General features: G+C 36.1%; 1 protein-coding gene across 4 annotated transcripts in view; it reads left to right on the forward strand.

Annotated features, from left to right (window-relative positions):
• The window catches only part of SLC6A15 (solute carrier family 6 member 15), a 41,585-nt gene extending 18,360 nt beyond the window's left edge, over nucleotides 1-23,225 (forward strand). For all 4 annotated transcript variants that reach the window (XM_027451454.3, XM_072037049.1, XM_027451458.3 and 1 more), the window contains exons 3-12: nucleotides 888-1,045; nucleotides 1,538-1,664; nucleotides 3,721-3,902; nucleotides 5,400-5,510; nucleotides 8,699-8,940; nucleotides 9,042-9,234; nucleotides 10,166-10,358; nucleotides 15,436-15,595; nucleotides 20,549-20,711; nucleotides 21,847-23,225. In XM_027451454.3, coding sequence (XP_027307255.1) covers nucleotides 888-1,045; nucleotides 1,538-1,664; nucleotides 3,721-3,902; nucleotides 5,400-5,510; nucleotides 8,699-8,940; nucleotides 9,042-9,234; nucleotides 10,166-10,358; nucleotides 15,436-15,595; nucleotides 20,549-20,711; nucleotides 21,847-22,218 — 1,901 coding nt within the window. In that variant the 3' untranslated portion in view covers nucleotides 22,219-23,225. The remainder of the gene's footprint in view (nucleotides 1-887; nucleotides 1,046-1,537; nucleotides 1,665-3,720; nucleotides 3,903-5,399; nucleotides 5,511-8,698; nucleotides 8,941-9,041; nucleotides 9,235-10,165; nucleotides 10,359-15,435; nucleotides 15,596-20,548; nucleotides 20,712-21,846) is intronic.
• Nucleotides 23,226-23,859: the final 634 nt, after the last annotated feature.

The raw sequence follows: 23,859 nt of genomic DNA on the forward strand, positions 1-23,859 counted from the left end.
CTCATCAGAAAGGATCAAGTTTGGTTCTGAACTGCCAGTGCACTTAGCATATGGATATATTTTGCTTAGAAGTAGTTTTGCTGAAATAAATGGAGATTCATCCCAAAGTTAGAATTGTATATAACCACTTCCTGGAAATACAACATTGAAAAGGGGATTTGTTTCACTTATATATGTCTAAAGATGAAGTAAGAGTTGTGTTTTCAAATGTCTTTAAGAAGAGCTTGTGAGTACAGGAAGGGGGCTATCTGGATCTACAGTACACCATTTCATTTCCACCTCATGTCTCTGGTATTTGTCTGGAGCCTGGTATAAATGAGCCCATACAGTTCTTTGCTTAGCTGAATAATATCACTGTTCTGCACACTGGGAAATCCCCTTTTCGAGCATCTTAGGTGCACGTGGTGAGAGGAACACTACAGTCTTCTGAAACTGTGCTGAAGAGTGGATGTAATTCAGAGTGTTGTAACAGCACAGTATGCTCTGTATTTCCCTTATAAATTCAGTCTGGCTGGTCTGTTACAAACCCAGATTTAGAGTTTCTTTAGGAAATGTTGATTTAGCTCCTGAAAGTTTGACCTAAAACATTTGTGAATATGCCCAAATTTTCATGCAAGCAAACAACTAGATTAGGTAATGACTCACTTTTAGTAAAGTTTGCCTCAAAATATTACAGTGCTTTAGAAATAAGATATCTCTGTGTTTTTCTTATTTTACAAGATTTGTGGCCAAGATCCAGTTAAAATTACACTTTGCATGCAGTAGAGAGAGCTTCATCATGAATGACACTAGCTCAAACTTAAAGATATTAGATGGTCTCATATGAGTTGTGTTAGATTGTGACTCTTCCTACACTGTCTCTGATTTCTACTTTGTTCCTTTTGTAGGTGCCTATCTTGTGCCATACTTAATCTTGCTACTGGTCATAGGGATTCCACTCTTTTTCTTGGAGCTTTCTGTGGGGCAGAGAATCCGCCGAGGGAGTATTGGTGTATGGAATTATATCAGCCCCAAACTTGGAGGAATTGGATTTGCAAGCTGTGTAGTAAGTTTTTTACCTTAACTGTATGATTTATGTCCAATCTGTGTGATCCGAACTGTTTTGCTGCAAGAAATGGACAGTGATCTGTAGCTGGGCTTCAGGGTCAATGTACAATGTTTTTGGAAGATACTAAAACTTATATTAGCACATTAAAATGGTTATATGGATGTTTGTAAAACCCGTTAACTAGTATTTTTGTATTTTTGAAATTAAGAACTATGGAACACCTTAGACATCCGGGAGAAAAATAGCCTGTAGGAATATAGGTGTCTCATGATAAATACAGGGAAAATTGAAAGTGTAACAAATTGACATTAGACACTGTAATGATAGAAACCATTAAGTTCTTATTTTAATGAAAAAGAGGTTCAGTGTCTGATGAGCAGAAATATGTAAAAGTAAGTTCAGTACGTGTTTGTTTGTTTGAATTTACAAATGTAGTTATTAAATGTAACTTCTTTGTTATGTCTTTTTTTTTTTTTTTCTTTTTTATAGGTATGCTTCTTTGTGGCCCTGTACTACAATGTCATTATTGGATGGAGTCTGTTTTACTTTTCCCAGTCTTTTCAGCACCCATTACCATGGGACCAGTGTCCTTTAGTTAAAAATACATCGCATACCTGTAAGTCTGTAATATATTAATGTTTTAAAAATCATCCAAATACAAATCTACTCAATAAGTAAAACCAAGTCTTTCTGCTGAATTTCACTGGATTTCCATAAAGGTTTACTGGAGAAAAAAATATGAATTAAAAGTCTGCTTTCAGAACTCTCTCTTTAAATATATATATATATATATATATAAATATATATACACACATAGTTGGTTGTTATTAACATAACTGAAGAGAATCAAAGAGAAATTTTTGTATACAAAACTGATATTGAATTTTAATAAGATTTCACTGTATGATATTTGGAAAAAATTAAAACAAACTCATCTAATATATATACTATATTTTGAAAGGAACATCACTGTGAACAAGATTTTAAAGAGTAATAAAATTATGTGTTACTTAGTGTGTTGCAGGAAGAAAAATCTAGTTTTTAGTTTTACTTTTATTTTTATTTTTATTTTTAATTTTTCTTTTTCTGATTTTGATACTGTTTTTCATTCTTACTTGACAAAAAGCAAAGGTTCAAGAAGGGTATTTCTCCATTTCATTTAGTATGCATCTCCATTTCATTTAGTTTAGTATACTTCCTCGTGAGAAAGCAGGAAGCGTTGCATTACCAAAAAAAAGCAGAAGATGGAAAATTGTAAACGACAGTGAAATGCATGTAATAAAAGCACTGTTTGCTTTGTAAACCGGTAGCAATAGAATCATTGTTTGTTGCAATAATATGACATATTATGCAACAGCAGGAAAAGTTCCACATGCCTTAGTTTTAGTTATCTCATAATATTTGCACACTTTGCATTTGAAATATGCTCTTGAAATATTCTTGTTATTATTTTCATTTCTTTTTATATTGGATCTTAAATTTTTATTTTGTATTTTTCCCCTTTTAATGAAGAACCTAACCAGGGACATTTGGAAAGTTGTACAGTGTTTTTAAATAGTCTTTCCCAGAGTTGTTTGCTTCAGTTATCTAAAACAAATAGTCAGTATTTGTGAATGCTGTTACTCAGTTAAATTGACTGTATTCCACAAGCTATTGCCCATTAATGAAGCCACAGTTTTTGTCTGATTACATTCTCTTATCCTGCCCAAATCATAAGACATAAAGTCTCAACTGAACTATAGCAGAGATCATTTAAACTAAGCTAAAACACAGAAAAACATTACATTTGATAACATCCTATCACTTTTGACATTTTATTTTGGAGAAGACCTGACAACTGTGTTAAGTTTCTTAAAATTGCTTTATTTCTCCATTCTTTTCATTAATTACCTTGACTTAGGACCTATCTTAAAGATATGATTTGTTGTCAAATAAAGATAAATTATTAAAATATATATATGTATATTCTTTGAAGATTTTGTTCTATTTCTATGTGCTACATGTCTAGATGCACAAAATGTCTTAAGCTGTTAACATGAACAAGGCAGAATTTTAGTATAATGAAAAAAATCACTTTTGGAACAGAAAGCAACTTTCATTTGCACATAGCTGTGTAGGAGCCATTTTCTCCTTTTCTCATCACTTTGATATCATTATTTTATTGATTTTGCATTTGTAATTACATTCCAATTGATTTGAGTGTCATATCAAAGCAGACACAATTGAGAAAGTTTTTAATATTTTTTTTCTTTTTTTTTTTTTCCAAAATTAAAATAATCCAACTTTCGAATTAAGAGAGTTTTCATAGTATGTAAGTCACAGTTTTTTTATATCGAAAATCTATTCTTACGTGTAAAAAAATAAATGTATGTGTTTATCTAGCTCTTCCTATTATTTAGTACTTAATTCATAGATAAATTCTGCCTAGGACTTGGATTGACCACATGCAGAGGAATATGTTAAAGTGTTTGAAAAAGCTATATCCAGGGCTTTTAACCAATAGCAGTTTCTTTTTCTTTTAGAGAACGTCCTAGGACTCTGTGAATTCAGTTTCTAAGTAAATGATGGTAGGACAATTGCAAGTATTGGGAATTAATATAACCATGCTAAAAAGTGTTGGTAAAATAGCTCTGTCCTGAACCCATTCTTTACTTGCTAATGTCTCTTGACAGTTGTGGAGCCAGAGTGTGAAAAAAGTTCTGCAACAACTTATTACTGGTACAGAGAAGCACTGAATATTTCCAGCTCGCTTTCAGAGAGTGGGGGTTTGAACTGGAAGATGACTATCTGCTTGCTGGCTGCCTGGGTCATGGTATGCCTAGCCATGATCAAAGGCATTCAGTCTTCTGGCAAAGTGCGTATGCTGTTTACCTAAATGACAGTGTTTTCCTTTGAAACATTTAAGATCTACTTCACTACATTTTTGTTCACTGCACCCTCTGTCTGCTCTTTCATGAAATGTGTAGGAGTAAGATGGAAGCTGTGATGCACCCCAGTATTTGTATAACCTCTACTCTCTTAGTAGTTAAGCATTAAAATTGTAGTAATTTTTATGGGAACAATATTAATTTAGTGGGAATTAAGATGTGAAGAAGAATAATTTTTGTTCTTACCAGCATAACAGTTGCAATTAACTGCACCTCAGCATTGTTGAACTGTTAATGCAGCATGAGCTTGCATGCTTCTGAATATCTAAGGAATTAAGTTTCCATGTATATCTATACTCTCACTGTGATTGCAGTGCACCCAGGCCATCAAAATTCACTGTCATTTGCTTTTTATTGTTAATGTCATTGTCATTCATCCTTCACAGCTTCATCATCATCATTCATTGATGATGATGATTCATCATCATCATGATGACATTCATCATCACAGCTTCTTTTCAGAATTCTGGATTGTTTCTTTTGACTAATGGTTAACCATCCCTTTGGATCTGAGTACATGACTTTGTCTTCTTTCCTGTTCATACTGACCGATAGGTTGGCTAGTGAATGATTTGCTAGCTCTGTTGATCTCAGTGGGATTTTGAGATGAAGACTAATCCGTTGTTAATTCCCAACACCTACAAAATTCTTTGCTATTAGGAATTTTTTAGCTGAGGTGGAACTTTCTGTGGCCTTTTTAGTATATTTCAGTTAAAGAAACAACTTGCAGCTTTAGCAAGAGAATTATTTTACATAAACTTTAAACCACAGAATAAGCGTGCTTTTCAATGACGGAGAATGAAAGATCATATTTGATTATTAATTTCGTGTTTCCTCTCTTTGTCTTTCTGGTAGTCAAAGCAATATTGCTTTCTTGTTTTTATGGTTCATACCTATGACATCTTGAATCGCTTCTGTACATTGGAGAATATACCCATATTTCCTTCCTTCCTCCCTCCCTCTCTCCCTCTCTCCCTTCTTCCCTCCCTCCCTCCCTCCCTCCCTTCCTCCCTTCTTCCCTCCCTCATTCCTTCCTGAATTTCTGTTCATGCTGCATCTTTACCATACTATGTACTTGAATCTAAGTGTAAAGAGAAACATTTCTAAAACAGTCTACTTCTGTTATTCTCATATTCTCATTGAATTCACACTCATCTTCCCTGGAAGGCTTATAGTTTGTTAATCAGTCAACACAATGGCAACTGTAGCGTTTTAATACAGTATGATTTTTATTTTTTTCTAGTACAGTCATGTAATCTTGCTCTCTTCCGAAGAGATGAGGTGAATGGAACATGTTTTATATATTTCTGAGAATATAGAGTTTTCAGTTCAGACATATTTCCAAAAGATACAGGATAGAGAATGAGACTCTTGAAAATAAAGTTAATGGGTGTCATTTTAAATTTCTTCTTAATGTATTTCAGATCATGTACTTTAGTTCCCTTTTTCCTTATGTGGTACTTCTATGCTTTCTGATCAGAGGATTGCTCCTTAATGGGTCACTGGATGGAATTCGTCACATGTTCACACCTAAGGTATGTTCTTAATTTCTGTTTGAAGTGTGTTTAAGTGCCAACTTGACCATTTATGAGTGCTCTCAGATAAGCTTATTGCCTTCATAGAAGATTGACCATTTTTGTGTCTGGCATAATTGCTGTTGACCTCAGCGACACAATATCAAGCCATAAGGTCCAAAGGCTCAAAAATGTTCCAAGGATGTATGTGTGGACTTAACCTTCCCAGAGTTGGCTGCCTTTGCAAAGCTAAGCAACTAAAAGTGCTATTTATAAGAATTAAGATGTTTAGAAAGCTCCATAAGTTGGCCAAATGCTTAAAAGAGAAGTGAATCATAGAATCAAAGAATCATAGAATCATAGAACTGCTTGGGTTGGAAGGTACCTCAAAGACCATCTAGTTCCAACCCCCAGCCATGGATAGGTAGATCCACCCAGTAGATCAGTTTGCCCAGTGCTTCATCCAATCTGGTCTTGAACACATCCAGGGATGGGACATCCACAGCTTTTCTGGGCAACCTGTTCCAGTGCTTCACAACCCTCTGAGGGAAGAATTTCCTTGCAATATCTAATCTAAATCTCCCCTCTTTTATTTTAAAACCACTTCCCCTTGCAATTCCGCCTCATCTGCCCAAGCAAAAAGTTGCTCTCCATCTTTTTTATGAGCCCCCTTTAATTAATAAAAAGCTGCAGTGGGGTCTCCTCAGAGCCTTCTCTGAATGCTTTTTTTCTGGGACATCAAAGTGAAATGCATTACCTCAAATGCTGTCATGGATTTACATAATTAATTTGTCCTTATTGAAAAGGTTGCTCATTTATTTAGAAATAAACTTAACTTGCTTATCATTGCTTTACAGAGTTCTGGTTCTGCAGGAATTTGTAGGCTGCTCAGTCAAAGTTGAGGAAATTTGAGGAACAGAGAAATGCAGTGCTTATAGACAAAGATGAATTCTATAGCTGAGGTGGAATACATACCTTTAGATGTTATAATTTGGTTTCTCAATGACAGTATTAAAACTTTCTTTAACTAGAACCCCTAGATACCACTAGATACCGAGAGGGTATACTGAAACTCCTCTTTAATATAAACCGTGCATCCTTCAACTATTTCGTCTTCCATGAGTTATTCCTAAAATAAGTTGCAGTTGATGCTCATTTTGTAGTTTAATCCTAAAATTGTTAAATTGTTTAAAATGTTCAGATAATCTTGAAAGAAATCCCCCTCGCTGCCATTGGTTGTATTTCTCAAAAAGTTGTGGTTTAAATTTGAGGTTAGGAAGTCTATAAGTCAGATAGAGTATGTATAGATATAAGCCTTAAAAAATATTTTTATTATAATTTTATTATAATCTCCTCTCTATATATTTCTGTACTTGAACAATAGTTTGGACCTTAGGTTCACTGAAAACTACCTGAAAGAATTTAGACTGTTGTAATTTCCACTTGCTCCAGGTAGACTAAAATGGACTGGTAAAGTGATCTGGGTTGAAAATAATCCGTGTTGATAGATAGGAGAGGGTCTTTGATTTAGCCTCTGTTAGTTCAACAAATAGATCACAACACATTTCCACAAAACAGTTGTGTTAGCACAGCAGAGGACTGGCACATGCTGTTACAGGTGTGAGAGCACAGGGTTAATGAAGAAGGAACAAATTTCTCTCTTGGGCATGGCTGTTGACCAAAGCAGAAATTCAAAATAACAGCCTTAATGAAAGAAAATAAATAAAGAAAAGTGTATGAAAAGACCAGTGAATTAATGAAATTAAAATATAGGGCTGTATATAGCTTAAATACAGAGCTCCCTAAATTTCATAGTTAATATCTTACAATAACAAATCAGTTACAATTTTGCTTTGAAACACTAGGCAATGTTTATCTGAGAGCGTAATACCTTTGATGATACTAAACAATATTTTGAAGAAAGTGAAAAGTGTTTTTTAAAAACCATTTACAGATTCCTTGAAATTAAAACTATTCCTCTAGCTCCCTCTAGTGGAAAAACTCTAACATGACTGTTTGATACAGGTAGGTTAACAGGCAGGTTAAAGTAGGTGAAACAGATACATGTACAATGTAATTATAAAAAATAAATATGTCGGGAATAAGTTTACTGTAATAAAAGTCTTTATTTCAAATGTATTTTAGCTGTATATGTCAAAGGTTAAAGAAGGTGTCTATTATCTATCACAGTAGCAGACTTTTTTATTCTTAGAGTGAGACAGTCTTTTGATGCTAGCATCCTCATGCTTTTTAGATTTACACTTTTCAATAAGGTTTGGGTTACAGAAAAAAAAAGTCATATTTCCAGAAGTAAGTCTTTTACTGTTAAATGACTGGAGGCCCTGGATTAACTTCCGACAGTCTAATGTTGAAGTTTTTCATGCACTTCTTTGTTATAGTGCAGACTTGAGAAATATCTTAAATAGGTAGATGATGACTCATAATTTAAAAGATATTTCTTGAAGTCTGGTCATCTGAAGAGCAATTTTATAAAGTTAACATTTAAGCTTTTAGATGAAAGGCTTAGTTGTCCCTCAAACATATCACTCATTTTACTTGATAATTTCAAGGCATCTAGCTTAAGGGAGATTTAATTTCTGCACTGTGCAGATTCTGGTGGCCAACATTTGTTTTACATGTTGCATTTTTCTTTACATATTTGCATGAACTGTAGTAGAATTCCATATAAACATGTGTATGTATGTCATAGTCACCTTTTTTTTTTGTTTTTTTTTTTTTTTAACAAAACAAAACAAAAAGGTAGCAACAACCAAAACAACTTTCAACATACATATTACATTTATAAAAGGGTTGACCGTCCCAAAATAAATCTTAATTCTAATGTCCATCAGTACAGGTAGTGTAAGAAAAGAGAGTACCAAAAAACACCCCAAACAGATGTTCTCTGATTTCATTGTGTAACTAGCTGCAAGTTAAATTATCATATAGATCCGTTAGTATCTCATTTTTTTGGAACTTACTGTATAGCATGTTTCTTTTTAAGGATTATATTGCATAAAATCAATGGAAATTCTGGCCCATAAGTGCACCCAATTTTAGGTGTCACATTCAGCTTTATCACAATGAAAATATATTTGTAGTGGAGTATTAGCATTTTATGATATAGGTTGTCTTCATGTTTTTGTGTTCTTTTCATGTAATAGAAATGCATTTTATAGCTGACATCTATTGTATCTAATTTCAAACAGCTTGAAATAATGCTGGAGCCCAAGGTCTGGAGAGAAGCTGCTACTCAGGTGTTCTTTGCCTTAGGGCTCGGATTTGGTGGAGTCATTGCCTTTTCAAGCTACAACAAGAGAGACAACAACTGCCATTTTGATGCTGTACTGGTGTCCTTCATCAATTTTTTCACTTCTGTGCTGGCAACCTTGGTGGTGTTTGCAGTTCTGGGCTTCAAAGCCAATATCATAAATGAAAAATGTGTTATCCAGTATGAATATCCATTTTTAATTACTACTTTAATGGAAAATTTAATTTATGAATGCACACAGATCATCATGTTTGATTTCTCTATTTTGTTGTATTTCACAGAAATTCAGAGAAGATTTTAAAACTTTTGAAAACAGGCAATCTGAGCCAGGATATGATTCCACATCATATCAATTTCTCAAGCATTACAGCAGAAGATTACAATTTAGTTTATGACATTATTCAGAAAGTTAAGGAAGAAGAATTTGATTCTCTTGGTCTGAAATCTTGTCAAATTGAGGATGAACTTGACAAGGTGAGAGTGATAAGTATGTATTAATTACAAAGATTATGAATGGAGGAATATTTGCAAGTCCAAAATAAACTGTGGTGTATACCCACACAGACTATTAATACTGTGTACCTATAGAGATTGATACGAAAACATGATTCTCACTGGAGCTGATGAGAGCACTTCTGTGTCTGATGTCTTAATACAGTCCGCTTTCTAGTGTATTTTGATCATAACATTGCTCCTTAAGAGGCAATAAAATTTTAAAGTTCTGTTTCACCAAAGGCATTTTTTCAAAGTCTAAATAGAGATATATTTATTCAACATCTCAAACTATGACATCTTTCAATGTCAAGATATCATTGCTAAATATAAATATGATTTTATTGGAAAGGAAAAGTTATTTTTATTACATATTTTTAATTAACATTATCATATTTAAAATCTTTATTATAAACCAGATCTGTAAAAGAAATTTTTTGAACTTCACTTTGGAGGGACTTCCAGTTTTAAACACTGACCTCTGTGAAGTTGCATCAGCATCTGAAGCTAAAATATCAAATTGGCAACTTAGACATTTAAAAGTTCAGTACTGTTTCTACCTTTTTAATCTGAAGCAAATAAGTATAGAAATGAAATCCTTTATATACTAACAGGAGAGACTAGACTGTGTTTTATAGCCATCTAGTATAATAGCTCTGTGCAAAATTATCAGTGAAAGAGCAAAAAAAATATTGTTAATATCAATCAATGTACAGCCAAATCCAGTATGTCCGTACTAATTAAGTTTGCATGGATGGGAGAATCATATGTTAGATAGCAGCTAACTCTCCCTTCAAGATTTAATTAGTTGACAAACATGAAGTCAAACTGTCACTCTAAAAAAAAAAATAAAAAAAAATACACTGTGTGAATTATAATGTGATTTTTATTTATTTTACTTTCTCACTGACAGGCTGTTCAAGGAACTGGTTTAGCTTTTATTGCCTTTACAGAAGCAATGACCCACTTTCCTGCTTCTCCCTTCTGGTCAGTCATGTTCTTTCTCATGTTGGTGAATCTGGGACTAGGAAGTATGTTTGGAACCATTGAAGGCATCATCACACCCATTGTTGATACCTTCAAAGTTAGGAAAGAAATTCTTACTGGTGAGTTTCACAGCGTTTCTTTTCTCAACAGAGCAGTAAGCTTAAAATTGTTTCAGGGAGTATGAAGTTTGTTTGTTTGGTTGGTTGGTTATTTATTTTATTTTGACATGAAAGTTTTCAGTACTTACATTTAACAGACAAGGAAATCACTGTACGTCCATGCACATGTACGTTAATATCTGCAAGTAAATCCTTTTTCTGAATGCTACAAGAGTGGGAATTCTTCAGTTCTTCAACTCTTCTTCAATTTAATGAAGAATTAATTAATTCTGTTAGAATTTTCTTTATGTTAAGCTGTTCTGAGCTCTTCCAGAATACTTTCCATTCTAGCCTGTGTCATAGATCAGGGAAACAAAGCCAAAGGAATGATTAAAAATACATTGTAAATCATGACAAACTATTTCAATAAAGCTAAATGGAATCTTAAAATATGATGAAATGTTTATTATATTAAAAATAAGTGCAATTACTCCAGTTGCTTTCCAGAACAATATATATATATTTATATTATTTATATATATATATATTATATTTATTTATACATATATATTTATTTATTTATATATATATATTATTTTTTTTCTGTTGAACATGTAAAGGGTCTTAAACAAGGATTTTTTTCTTTTCCTTTTTCTAATGCCTGAAATCATGTGAGGTACAGCTTGTTCATGTATTCATGATTGTCTTGTAGCAGTTTCTTTTTGAAATATGAAATAAGCATAAAATATGAAAGTTAGGTTTCTGAAAATTTTCAGAACAGCTGCAGGGCACTTGGTATAACAGTAGGTTTGGATTTTGTATCAATAGCTATGACAAGAGGGATAGAAAATTATAAACTGTTTTAATATTTTCTAGCTCTATGGTGGAAATAGTGTGTTTTCTAAGAGTTAACCCCTGGTACAGCAGAACACTTTTCTGACTGCTGAGTTCTTAGGTAATAGGTAATTAACTGAACGCATGGATATATATATATATATATTTTAACTTTATTTTTTATTTTTTGCTTTGCTTGGTCTAAGAATAAAATTGTTCCTAAAGATTAAACAGCTGATTTTTCTTGAGTCTTAAACTATTGAGCACTTTCTTTTTTTTTTAATATGTTTTTAAATTCATATTGAAAAACCAAAGTGGCGTTCAGAAATTTTAGGGCTATAAGTATATATGCAAATATATATATATATATATATATATATTATATAGGGCTAAATATATATGCAAATACTATGTTATACAGTTATTACTCTGGAATAGTATAGTAATTCCTTTTTATGGAATTTGAAAAAAAATATATTAAGAAGATAATATATAAAGATGTAAAGATAAGATGAAGATATAAATGAAAATATCTTCTTATAAAATATAAAGAAGATATAAAGAAATATACAAGAACTGCTTTTCTCTGCTACTATTTTTGTGTTATATATGCATGATTTTTACTACTTCAGTTAGTTGTACTCAAAGGATTAAAACATAACATAACACAGCCCAGAGAAAGCAGTCTAGGAGGTTTCTGGAGAGTGTGGAAGATAGCTTCCTGACAGAGCTGGCTAGTGAGCCTACCAGGGGAAGTGCCCCGCTAGACCTTCTCTTCACAAACAGAGAAGGACTGGTGGGAGATACGGTGGTTGGAAACTGGCTTGGGCAGAGTGACCATGAAATGGTAGAGTTCTCCATTCTTGGAGAAGCCAGCAAGGGGACCAGTAAAACCGCTGTATTGGACTTCCGGAGGGCTGACTTGGAACTGTTCAGGACACTGGTTGGTAGAGTCCCTTGGGAGGCGGTTCTGAAGGGCAGAGGAGTCCGGGAAGGCTGGACGCTCTTCAAGAAGGAAATCTTAATGGCGCAGGAACGGTCTGTCCCCACGTGCCCAAAGACAAGCCGCGGGGAAGAAGACCAGCCTGGCTGAACAGAGAGTTGCAGCTTGAGCTTAGCAGGAAAAAGAGGGTTCACGGTCTTTGGAAAAGAGGGCGGGCCATTCGGGAGGACTATAAGGATGTTGCGAGGCAGTGCAGGGACAAAATTAGAAAGGCCAAAGCTCATCTGGAGCTCAATCTGGCTACTGCTGTCAAAGACAACAAAAAATGTTTTTACAAATATATCAATGCAAAATGGAGGATTAAGGAGAATCTCCATCCTTTACTGGATGTGGGGAGGAAATTAGTTACAAAAGATGAGGAAAAGGTGGAGGTGCTTAATGCCTTCTTCGCCTCAGTCTTTAGCAGCAAAACCAGTTGCTCTCTGGATACGCAGTACCCTGAACTGGTGGAAGGGGATGGGGAGCAGAATGTGGCCCTCACTATCCATGAAGAAATGTTTGGCGACCTGCTACAACACTTGGATGTACGCAAGTCGATGGGGCCAGATGGGATACACCCGAGGATACTGAGAGAACTGGTGGAGGAGCTGGCCAAGCCGCTTACCATCATTTATCAGCAGTCCTGGCTGTCGGGGGAGCTCCCAGTCGACTGGTGGCTAGCAAACGTGACACCCATCTACAAGAAGGGCCGGAGGGCAGACCTGGGAAGCTATAGGCCTGTCAGTTTGACCTCACTACCAGGGAAGCTCATGGAGCAGATTATCTTGAGTGTTATCACACAGCACTTGCAGGGCAACCAGGTGATCAGGCCCAGTCAGCATGGGTTTATGAAAGGCAGGTCCTGCTTGACGAACCTGATCTCCTTCTATGACAAAGTGATGTGTTTGGTGGATGAGGGAAAGGCTGTGGATGTGGTCTACCTTGATTTCAGCAAGGCTTTTGACACTGTTTCCCACAGCATTCTCCTCAAGAAACTGTCTGCTCGTGGCTTGGACTGGTGTATGCTTCGTTGGGTTAGAAACTGACTGGATAGCCAGGCACAAAGAGTCATGGTGAATGGAGTCAAATCCAGCTGGAGGCCGGTCGCTAGTGGTGGTCCCCAGGGCTCGGTGCTGGGGCCGGTCCTCTTTAGTATCTTCATCGATGATCTGGATGAGGGCATTGAGTGCACCCTCAGTAAGTTCGTAGATGACACCAAGTTAAGTGCGTGTGTTGATCTGCTCGAGGGTAGGAAGGCTCTGCAGGAGGATCTGGATAGGCTGCACTGATGGGCTGAGGTCAACTGTATGAAGTTCAACAAGGCCAAGTGCAAGGTCCTGCACCTGGGGCGCAATAACCCCAAACAGAGCTACAGGCTGGGAGATGAGTGGTTGGAAAGCTGCCAGGCAGAGAAGGACCTGTGGAGTACTGGTGGATAGTCTGCTGAATATGAGCCAGAAGTGTGCTCAGGTGGCCAAGAAGGCCAACAGCATCCTGGCTTGTATAAGAAGCAGTGTGGTCAGCAGGTCTAGGGAAGTGATTGTCTCCCTGTACTCGGCTCTGGTGAGGCCACACATCGAGTACTGTGTTCAGTTTTGGGCCCCTCAGTACAAGAAGGATATGGAGGTGCTCGAGCAAGTCCAGAGAAGGGCGACAAAGCTGGTGAGGGGCCTGGAGAACAAGTCCTATGAGGAGCGGCTGAGGGAGCTGGGTTTGTTCAGCCTGGAGAAAAGGAGGCTCAGGGGCAACCTTTTTGCTCCTAATAAGTACATTAAAGGAGGCTGTAGCGAGGTGGGGTTGGTCTATTCTCCCACGTGCATGGTGACAGGATGAGGGGGAATGGGCTAAAGTTGTGCCAGGGGTGTTTTAGGTTGGATATTAAGAAGAGCTTCTTTACTGAGAGGGTTGTTAGGCATTGGAATGGGCTGCCCAGGGATGTGGTGGAGTCACCATCCCTGGAGGCCTTTAAAAGACATTTAGATGTTGAACTTAGTGATATGGTTTAGTGGAGGACTTGTTAGTGTTAGGTCAGAGGTTGGACTCGATGATCTTGAGGTCTCTTCCAACCTAGACAATTCTGTGATTCTGTGTGATAATGTTTTTATAATTTATTTTTATACTGGAATGCCTGTGTTAAGCTTCATATAATATCTGTGGGACTTAATAAGGATTATGCTTGCACTATAGTTTGTGATTAAAAACCACAAATTGTCATTTTATAGAAGTACTGTATTACATTTGCAACTTTTTTCACTATATCTCCACTTCAGTTTTCAGGGAAACCAAGTCATACGCTTAAAGTTAATTTTGTGCTCCAGTATTCCAAATTGGAGTTTACATGTATACGTGCTGAAAAATGTACCTACCAGAGTGTAGTTTACAACTGAAGGTGCATGTTTTTTGTGGGGGTGGTATGACGTGATGGGAGAACATAAAAATAACAAGGATTTCTAAATTTGCTTATATACAGTTCTAAAATTATTTTCTCAGGGTTAATAATAAAACTCAGTGTAATTAATGTAATTAATGAGACAAACATCGTGGAGATTTTATCTGTGTTGAAAAAAGTGATCATATTATACCACAATATTTAAAAAAGTGTCACTGTCATCCTTTTGTTATTTTAATCAATTACAAATAGCTGGAATTAATACAATGACTATATTATTTGTAAGAGTATTTTATACTTTTGCTTGGATTTAGCTCACCTAATTTTAGACTGTGTAGGTGCAGCCTTAACCTTAGTTCTCAGTGGAAAAGAAGAAAAGGGCACTTCAAGTGGGAGAATCAGTTTTGCTCGGCCTACAGCTGATTTCACAATTTATTGAAATTTGACTTGTTTTATAGCTGCTTAAGCATTCAAACCTATTCTTGATGGATTTAGTAGGAAAAAAAAAGTTATATTGAGATTGATCATGTAGGTCATCTAGTGATCAAATAATATGATGCTCAACAGTTTTCTTTATTTTAGCCTTGCAGTCACATTAAGTGAAATGTTTATTGAGATATAGTCCTTTGATGAATCTGTGCTGCTTAATGGGGGCTGCTGTAATACGGTAATTACAGTAACTACTTCTGGTTTCATGACATTTCTGTTTCATAAGGGAGAGGTAGGATTCGTAATATTCTCAAAATTACCACCAAAAAATAAGGAAAGTGATAACAACTTTCATTATATGAAATAATGTGTTAAAGTACAACTTTGCTATATCAAACTCTCTCTTCATTTCCTCTTTTTCTGTGAAAATTGTAATTATTACAGTTTACAATTCTTCATTCCAGTCATCTGCTGCTCGGTGGCATTTTTTATTGGCCTGATCTTTGTGCAGCGCTCTGGAAATTATTTTGTCACGATGTTTGATGACTACTCAGCTACTCTGCCCCTGCTTATTGTGGTCATTTTGGAGAACATTGCAGTTACCCGCATTTATGGAATAGAAAAGTAAGTGAAGGAAATCTATTTCCCTGTCTACATCAACAGTATTCAATACAATATTTATTGTTATTATAATTTTATAGCACCAATTATTTTGTATATACACACAAATTCAAGCCAATAGAAAGATATCCCAATCTAAAGAGAGCCTTGCAAACTGACTGTTACACAGAGATAGGGAAGAAAACAAACCAAAATGAAAGCAGTAGGAATTAAGGATGAAAACAGGAATTTATCTTTGCTGGTTTGTGCAACTGTAAAGGTGTTATTCTTGGTATGATAAGGGAGTCAAAGTTTGTCAATCTGGACTTGAATCAAGTCTTCCTTTAAGAACAGGTTAGAACCTTAGGAAGAAGGCATCAGGACAGTGTAGTGAAGCTCAGAGAATAAACTACAACAGGCCCACAAAAAGGAGAATGAGGCAAAAAAGAGATAAAATAGAGCTAGAAAGGAGTCTGGATGGGTAAGAGTAATTTATATATGGAAAGGACACCAAGAGAAGGATTTCAAGGAGTAATAACAGCAGTCTAAGCAGCAGATAAGGAGGAGCATTTTGAACAGATCTGCAGTATTTTGCCTGAGAGAGGAACAAAGTAAAATAAGAAAGTTTCAATTTATTATCTAGATTTAGCTTCTGATGTTGTAGCAGCTAATTGTTCTTTGCATTTGTTGTGAGAGAGGAAATAGAGGAAATGATAGCGAAGAACAGGATCAAAACTTACATGGAAGCAGCACATTTGGCAATAAAATTAAGTAACCTTCTATCAGTGATAACTGAAGAGAAGAGTAAAGAGCATCATGTCTCTAATTTATTTACATCATATGACAGAGATCAACAGAATGTGTTCACTAAGTGCTACACTTTTAAGGAATAGAGGTGCTTGTATCAAAAATAACTCATGTTATCCACAGATAAAGCATGCTATATTAGTATGTTGAAGTAATTTAAACATTGGTGATTCTTTCATATGTATAAAGGGTGACATAAATGGGTATTTTTTCTTTGACTTTTCATCTGTTCAATCTGAGTAATCAACTAGTCCCTTGCTATAATGAAAAACAATATAGGAAAATATAATCATATGGATTCTAGACATTTTTTCTGGTCTATGCAAATAGTGTCTGGACTACATACTCATTAATACAGAATTTCTACCAAGGCCAAGTGTGTAAGTCTATAATTGGACACATACAAAATACCATGTAGATGTTTTTACTCATGCAAACAAAAGATGATACAAGTGGCCTTGGCATCAAGGTGCTATTGTCTAATCAAATAGAGTTCCACTGTTCAGAGAGGTAGACACTCCAAGAATCACCAATTTACTAGTGATGAACTTGGTGTTTAGGAGTAGCTAAAATATGGTAATACTTTGCTTCTGTATCAGAGGGCCGTTGCTTGATATCTTCAGATGTTCTGGCAGAACACAGTAATCAGCTAACAGATTTCTTGTGCCTAATGACCACCTGATTATTTCTGTGGAGTATTCCTTCATTTCTTCTGATGTATAAATTTCTCCAGAATATTTTTCTTCATGAACCCAGCATTCTTGTTTGCAAAAACTGCCAGAATGAACAACCTCACATTGTTATTAGCTGTAGTAGCTCCCATGGGGGATACTCATAGATAAAGATTTGTGTATAAGTAATATTAAAATCTCTGATCGAATAGGAAAAGAAAAAAGAAAGAAAATAAAATAAAAGAAGGAAAAAAAAAAAAGCATGGAAAGGGATTACAGCCAAAGGGTAGAAAAAAAGGCAACATGTGGATCCTTGCAGCCAGGAAGGCATAAAATGTTAGATAATTATCAGTTAACATCATGAACCCTGGTATTGCAAAGCAGCAGATATCAAATTTTGCATAAAATTCACAGAAAAAAAATAAGGAAATGGAACCAGAGATTTATGGAATACATCACCTATAGATGGGGGACAATGCTTCTGAAGATACCTGATTGAAAGTGTAAGGTAAGTGGGAGATAAACACTGAAATAAGTGAAGTTAAAGGAGCTTGGTAGCTTATGACAGAGGATTAGTAGGGTGAAGAAGTGAAGTATGGTGAAAGACTTCGAAAATGAAGAGAACAGATTTATGTTTCATTGGGTGAAGAGCTGGAGAGAGCAGAAAGAAAAGGCTGTGTGCTCTCTATAGAGAGCTCAAACCATTTGTAAATTCAGCTTCTTTTTAACAATATGTTTCAGTGCAATGTAAACAAAGGATAGAATACCCCAAACTATGTGGTTCAAAAAATTTTTGAGTGTTTATTTGACAGTGACTTTACATGTGTAACTGCTTTCGAAACATGTTTATTGCTATAAGAACATTTTCCATGCACAAATTTCAAAAGAAAGTGGAATCACAAGGAAGTTAAAACAGAATCAGGACTAGTGCACACTCCAAAAGAGTTAGCTATAAAAATATTCTCCCTTTTTCTTCTGGCTCTGGAACAATGTACTCCTCCATCAGCAATACAAAAATAGGAGTTTTGTTCAGCTCATAATTTGCAATTTTGAGGCACAAGGAGGCAGATTAAAAACTTTGCAGTTTTATTTCAGTGGCTTATATGATGCAAACCAGAGCTTATATATAAAGGTTTTTTTTGTGTGTTTTTTTTTTTTTTTTACAATGCAACACGCATATAGGTTCAAAATTAATCCTGCAAAATTGATGATATGTGCTGTTTTTTATATGTGCTCAAACGTGATGACACATACCTTAGCAAACAACTCATTAGACAATATAGAAAGATATGAAAAAGAATCCTGTAAATTAGAGGTGAGTTTAAATATCTTTCTAGCATTGTCCAGCAAGCAGCCCACATGCTAAATTTGGTCCAATACATGCTCCCATTGGCTTCTGCTTCTGAGAAGGAGCAGAGGACTGGTATCATCTTTTGCCTGGCAGATGTTCAACAGAGTAGTCTTACTGCTTTCTAGTGCTCATGTTGACAGTATGGCCAAGAAAGAGTAGGTGAATTGTAGCTATGGCTAGGTTTGTTCTACCTCAGAATTAGTGTCTCCTTTTTCTTATACCTCCACATAAAAATAGAAACAGTCATAGGCTATATCCATGACTTCTACTTGCATCAACATAGTAGGTAGTCTGGTCTGCCTCTGTAATTTCACTTGTTCTCTACTGCCTGGAGTACCTAAACTACTCGTGTCTTCTCATTGCAGCATAAGGCCTTTCATGTGAGGTGGCACAGGAGCTTAAGTCTGTGTTAGCCTCTGTAAAAGTGTCAGGGCAAAAGCAGAAAGAGAGCAAGGATTCTTGTACAATCTGTGAGGTGAGGAGGTGGGGCAGACTGATTTCTCAGATCTTTTTTGCAGCAAACTGTTCTTGTGGGAGGAAGGGGTAGATGTTCTTGGGAGAAGGGAGATCTCTATGCAGTCTCCCTCTGCATACAAATGGGGCCCTGTGGTCTCACAGAATAGAAAGGGAGTGCAGCCTTTACAATATGGAACAGGAGGTGCAGCTTCCAAGATCATCCTCTTCTAAATGATCTTTGAATGTGACAGATGTGATGATTTTCCCATCACTATCTTCTAATAAGTATCTTCAAATAATGTTGATATCCATATTGCTTTAAAAAAAAATAATAAAAAGGATATGTGCAGTTTTCTGAATTGTAATCACACTTAGCAGAGTCCTCAAGTAGTTGAAGTATCCACTATTCAGAATAGAGGAGAAGGCTCAATTGTTAAGAATCTTTGCAGTGTAGTCTTTCATAAAACGCAAGCTATCTTTATGTATTTCTGGTACCACTCAACCTCGTTAATGGAAGCTAACAGAAGGTAGCTTGGTCTTCCAATTTTGCTTTGCTGATTGCATCTACAAGAAAGATTATTCTTGAGAAAATTTTAACACATAATAACACTCGAATTCACAAATTCGGTGAACCTGTGTTTCAAGGGAATGTCTGAAAATGTGATCTCATTGGACAGGAAAGTTATAGATATTTCAGTTTCACTCTACTCATCCAGGAAGATCCAGAACTAAAATTATAGAATCAGAATCATAGAATATCCTGAGTTGGAAGGGACCCTTAAGGATCATCAAGTCCAACTCTTGACACCGCACAGGTCTACCCAAAAGTTCAGACCATGTGACTAAGTGCACAGTCCAATCTCTTCTTAAATTCAGACAGGCTCAGTGCAGTGACCACTTCCCTGGGGAGCCTGTTCCAGTGTGCAACCACTCTCTCTGTGAAGAACCCCCTCCTGATGTCAAGCCTAAATTTCCCCTGCCTCAGCTTAACCCCGTTCCCGCGGGTCCTGTCACTGGTGTTAATGGAGAAAAGGTCTCCTGCCTCTCGACACCCCCTTACGAGGAAGTTGTAGACTGCGATGAGGTCTCCCCTCAGCCTCCTCTTCTCCAGGCTGAACAGGCCCAGTGCCCTCAGCCGTTCCTCGTACGTCTTCCCCTCCAGGCCTTTCACCATCTTCATAGCCCTCCTCTGGAAACTCTCCAACAGTTTCATGTCCTTTTTATACTGTGGTGCCCAGAACTGCACACAGTACTCAAGGTGAGGCCTCACCAGCGCAGAGTAGAGCATTATGCATTTAATGCACCTCAAGATGCCTTCAGTTTCCATTTTCTCTTCAGAAGTCTAGCATTGTAAGTTGGATTGGGCATTAAACTTGGACTCAAAACTGTTATTGAATAGAAGGACATCACAACTCTGTATTTTACTTCCAATTGTATTAGGATTTAAGTCTGATTCTTTAGAAGTCAAAGCTAGTTTACTAACTCACAGCACTGTGGAGTAATTCCTTCTGTTCATCTGTTCAGAACTGGTTATAGAAGATCCATTTGTCAGCCCATTAAGTCAGCTAAAGTGCAGCCATTTGTATACATAAATTTTGTCAGCATGTCCCTTCAAATTAGGTGCTCTGTGTCAACTATAGTACTTGAAATTTAAGTGTACTGAGTAACAATAACCTTTTATTCCCTTCACAGATTTATGGAGGATCTAAAAGACATGCTTGGTTTTTCTCCAAGTCAGTATTATTACTACATGTGGAAGTATGTTTCACCTTCAGTATTGTTATGTTTGCTGGTAGCTAGCATTGTCCAAATGGGATTAAGTCCTCCTGGCTACAATGCATGGATTGAAGACATGGTATGTATGTAACTGATGCCATCACTATCACAATGATCATACATGAAGTATTTCAGAAGTACATGAAAAGACAAAAAAATATGATTGCAAATTCAAATCATTAGAAATAATGACATGGTGCTTAACTATCTTTTTAACTTTAAAGTACTTCTTTTGCTTTAAAATATAACTGCTTGACATGAATTTATGTGTGTGTTTGTTTGGTTTTTTTTTGTGAGTTTTAGTTTGTTATATGTTGGAGATGTTCTTAAGGACTAGAGATTTTGTTGACTTTCTTTAAATTTTATTTCATTGCAGAAAGCAGTTGGTAATAATGCTGAATAAATCATTTCAGATATCCCATCATTTTTATTGATGGGATTATACTAAGATTAGCCACGTCATAATTTTTCCTACTTGGAGGCAGGTAGTGTCTGCTGTCCCTTATTTGGAATGCGGATTTGAATCTGTCCTGTGATCATTTTAAATGAACACCCCAACAGTCCAAATTTTGAGTTCAGCATGCCTCTACCTCGCAGGCTTGGGCTGCTCCTTTCCCTGTATAAAATTAAATGTTAATTGAGCTATTAGACAAACTAAGTTTGCTCTCCAGAGATTCACAACAGAAGCATGCTTGTGAGGTAGAGTCATTGTCCCAGTAAATGCGTTTTATTTTACATGAAGCTTACATGAAGTAAAACAATCCTGCAAGGTGATCTGAGACAGTCCCTGCCTACGCTAGCTGTTAGCCTATAGAACTTTGCAGATATAGTTACAGATGCCACTATGCACTGCTGTGATGTTGTCTTGTGCCTAGAATATGTTCTAAACGCCTTTTAAAGGATCATGGAACAATTACAAACAAGCTGTAGCTCAAGGTCTGATGTGAAAATCCTGATTTGGGCTCTGCTTCAGTGCTCTGAGCATCTCAAAAACTTTGGGTTGGCATTTTGGTCCTGCTCACTGGCAGGAAGACAGCAATCATCTATTTCTATGATTGTTCAACTTTGAGATCTGAAGTAGTGCCTACATTGTGAGTGCAAGATAACATGAAGATGAGCATGTGTTTGAAAACTGCAGGCCTTGGTAAGGACCGCAGATTTTCTCTTTTTAAAGTAAAAATGTATTAATAGTCTTTTTCTCTTGTCTTGCTCAGGCTACAGAAGAGTTCCACAGCTATCCAACATGGGGAATGATTGTCTGTATATCTCTGATGGTACTGGCCATACTGCCAGTCCCAATAGTCTTCATAGTGCGTCGCTGCAACCTTATTGATGACAGCTCTGGTAGCTTGGCATCCGTATCATACAAAAGGGGCCGGATAATAAAGGAGCCTGTTAATCTGGAGGGAGATAATACAAGTCTGATTCATGGGAAGAGTCCAAGTGAAGTGCCATCTCCAAATTTTGGGAAAAACATATATCGAAAACAGACTGGATCACCAACTCTGGATACTGCTCCAAATGGACGCTATGGTATTGGATACCTAATGGCAGATATGCCTGATATGCCAGAATCTGACTTGTAACTACAGAAAAAATGTTCTCTGTTTTTCTTCTTGCTGATCATGGCTTTCCTAAGAGAGGTGATCAGCTTCACTTACTAGGGTGCAATCTCAGGTGCTCTGTAGTGGCAGTCTTTAAGATACCATGACTGACCGTACAGGTTGAGAAAACTCCTTTTGGATTAGTTCTGTGGGTTTTCATTTGCACTGAAGGGAATAAATGAAAAATCAATGGCAGCCTACATCTGCTAGCATAGCTGAGAATTAGTTTTTTTAATTAATTTCTAAATTTTAAGCTTTCTATCACTGAAGCCCAGGTCTCACTCAAATGATGTAATATTTCTGAGGTAATATCATTGAAAATCCTTTTTTGTTTGTTTGTTTTGTATTGTTTCTGCTTTCAAGTTAACTCCCCAGTATTAAAAGTGAGCTCTGAAGTAGTTCACCAAACCCATGTTGTGCACACATTTGTATATACCCTATGTAGATATGCTGTATTTATTTTGTTAGCACTGATAATTACTTAGGCTATTAGCTGAGTAAAAAAGAAACCTGCAAACTATTTTCTTATGTAATAGCTGTATAGAACAGTAGTATTAGAAAATCAAGGAGTAGACTTATGGGAAGGTAAAGAAAGATTCCCTGTTCACTGGGGACTGCATAAACTGTCTGTATATTTTGTGTAAAATATTTGCTTTTTCAGTGTGAAAACAATGTAAGAGTGAGTCACTCCAAGAATCTTAAGGATTGTGCAGATTCTGCATTTTTTTCTATTCTGTGTGCCTAAAAATGAACTTGATATTTATTGTGGTTACAAGATTACATATATATTATATTTATATAATATACTTGTAATGTAAATATGTATATTATTCTGTATGTAATTGTTTCAAAAGTTAAAGCAAGATGGCTTTTTTTAATTACTCTCCTGTTTTTTGCTTCTGTTTTATGCAGATAATTTTTTTCAGTCAGTAATTGTTAAGAACTGTATGGCATTACATTTTAACCTATTAATAAATAGATTGACAAGGCATTCTCTGTAATTTCCTTTGCCACTTCCTAGAACACAGCCTGAATTACATTTACCAACTAAGGTGAGGTGCTTAAAGAATCTGAAAACAAATGTGGTAAATCAGACTGTCCTCTTTTTATTTAACTATTGGACATGGACTTTACTATGAACACAATAGTTGATGTGTCATTGTAAATTGACATGATACTCTGAAAGTTAGAAGGTAATTTATTCTGTACCTCAAAGGTCTTTAGATGTAAATTCTGACTGCTACCTATAATAAGCAAAGGGCAGAACTTAGTTGCATTGTTCCAGCATCAGACCAATAAACAAATTACTTAATCTGAGGTAAATGCAAGTCTCAGAATCATAACCAGGTAAGGCTTTCTCACTGTTCTACTTTCCATGACTCCAGTTTAACTATTTCAGAGGCCAAAAACTGAAACAAATTTCTTACATAGCTCTGATTACTCTTTGTCATGTATTGCCCAAATCTTGCCCTTTGATATGGAAGAAAAATTGTGAAGGTTGATGTAGGTTGCTTTCTACACTGCTGGTGACCCTAGAGGTAAGTGCCTTCTGCTTGCCCATGGGAAATACTCTTTTCCAACATTGCTACTGTGGGTTTCAAATGTATAATTTCGAGTATGGAA

The sequence above is a fragment of the Anas platyrhynchos genome, chromosome 1 (assembly GCF_047663525.1).
Source record: "Anas platyrhynchos isolate ZD024472 breed Pekin duck chromosome 1, IASCAAS_PekinDuck_T2T, whole genome shotgun sequence".
Lineage (NCBI taxonomy): Eukaryota > Metazoa > Chordata > Aves > Anseriformes > Anatidae > Anas > Anas platyrhynchos.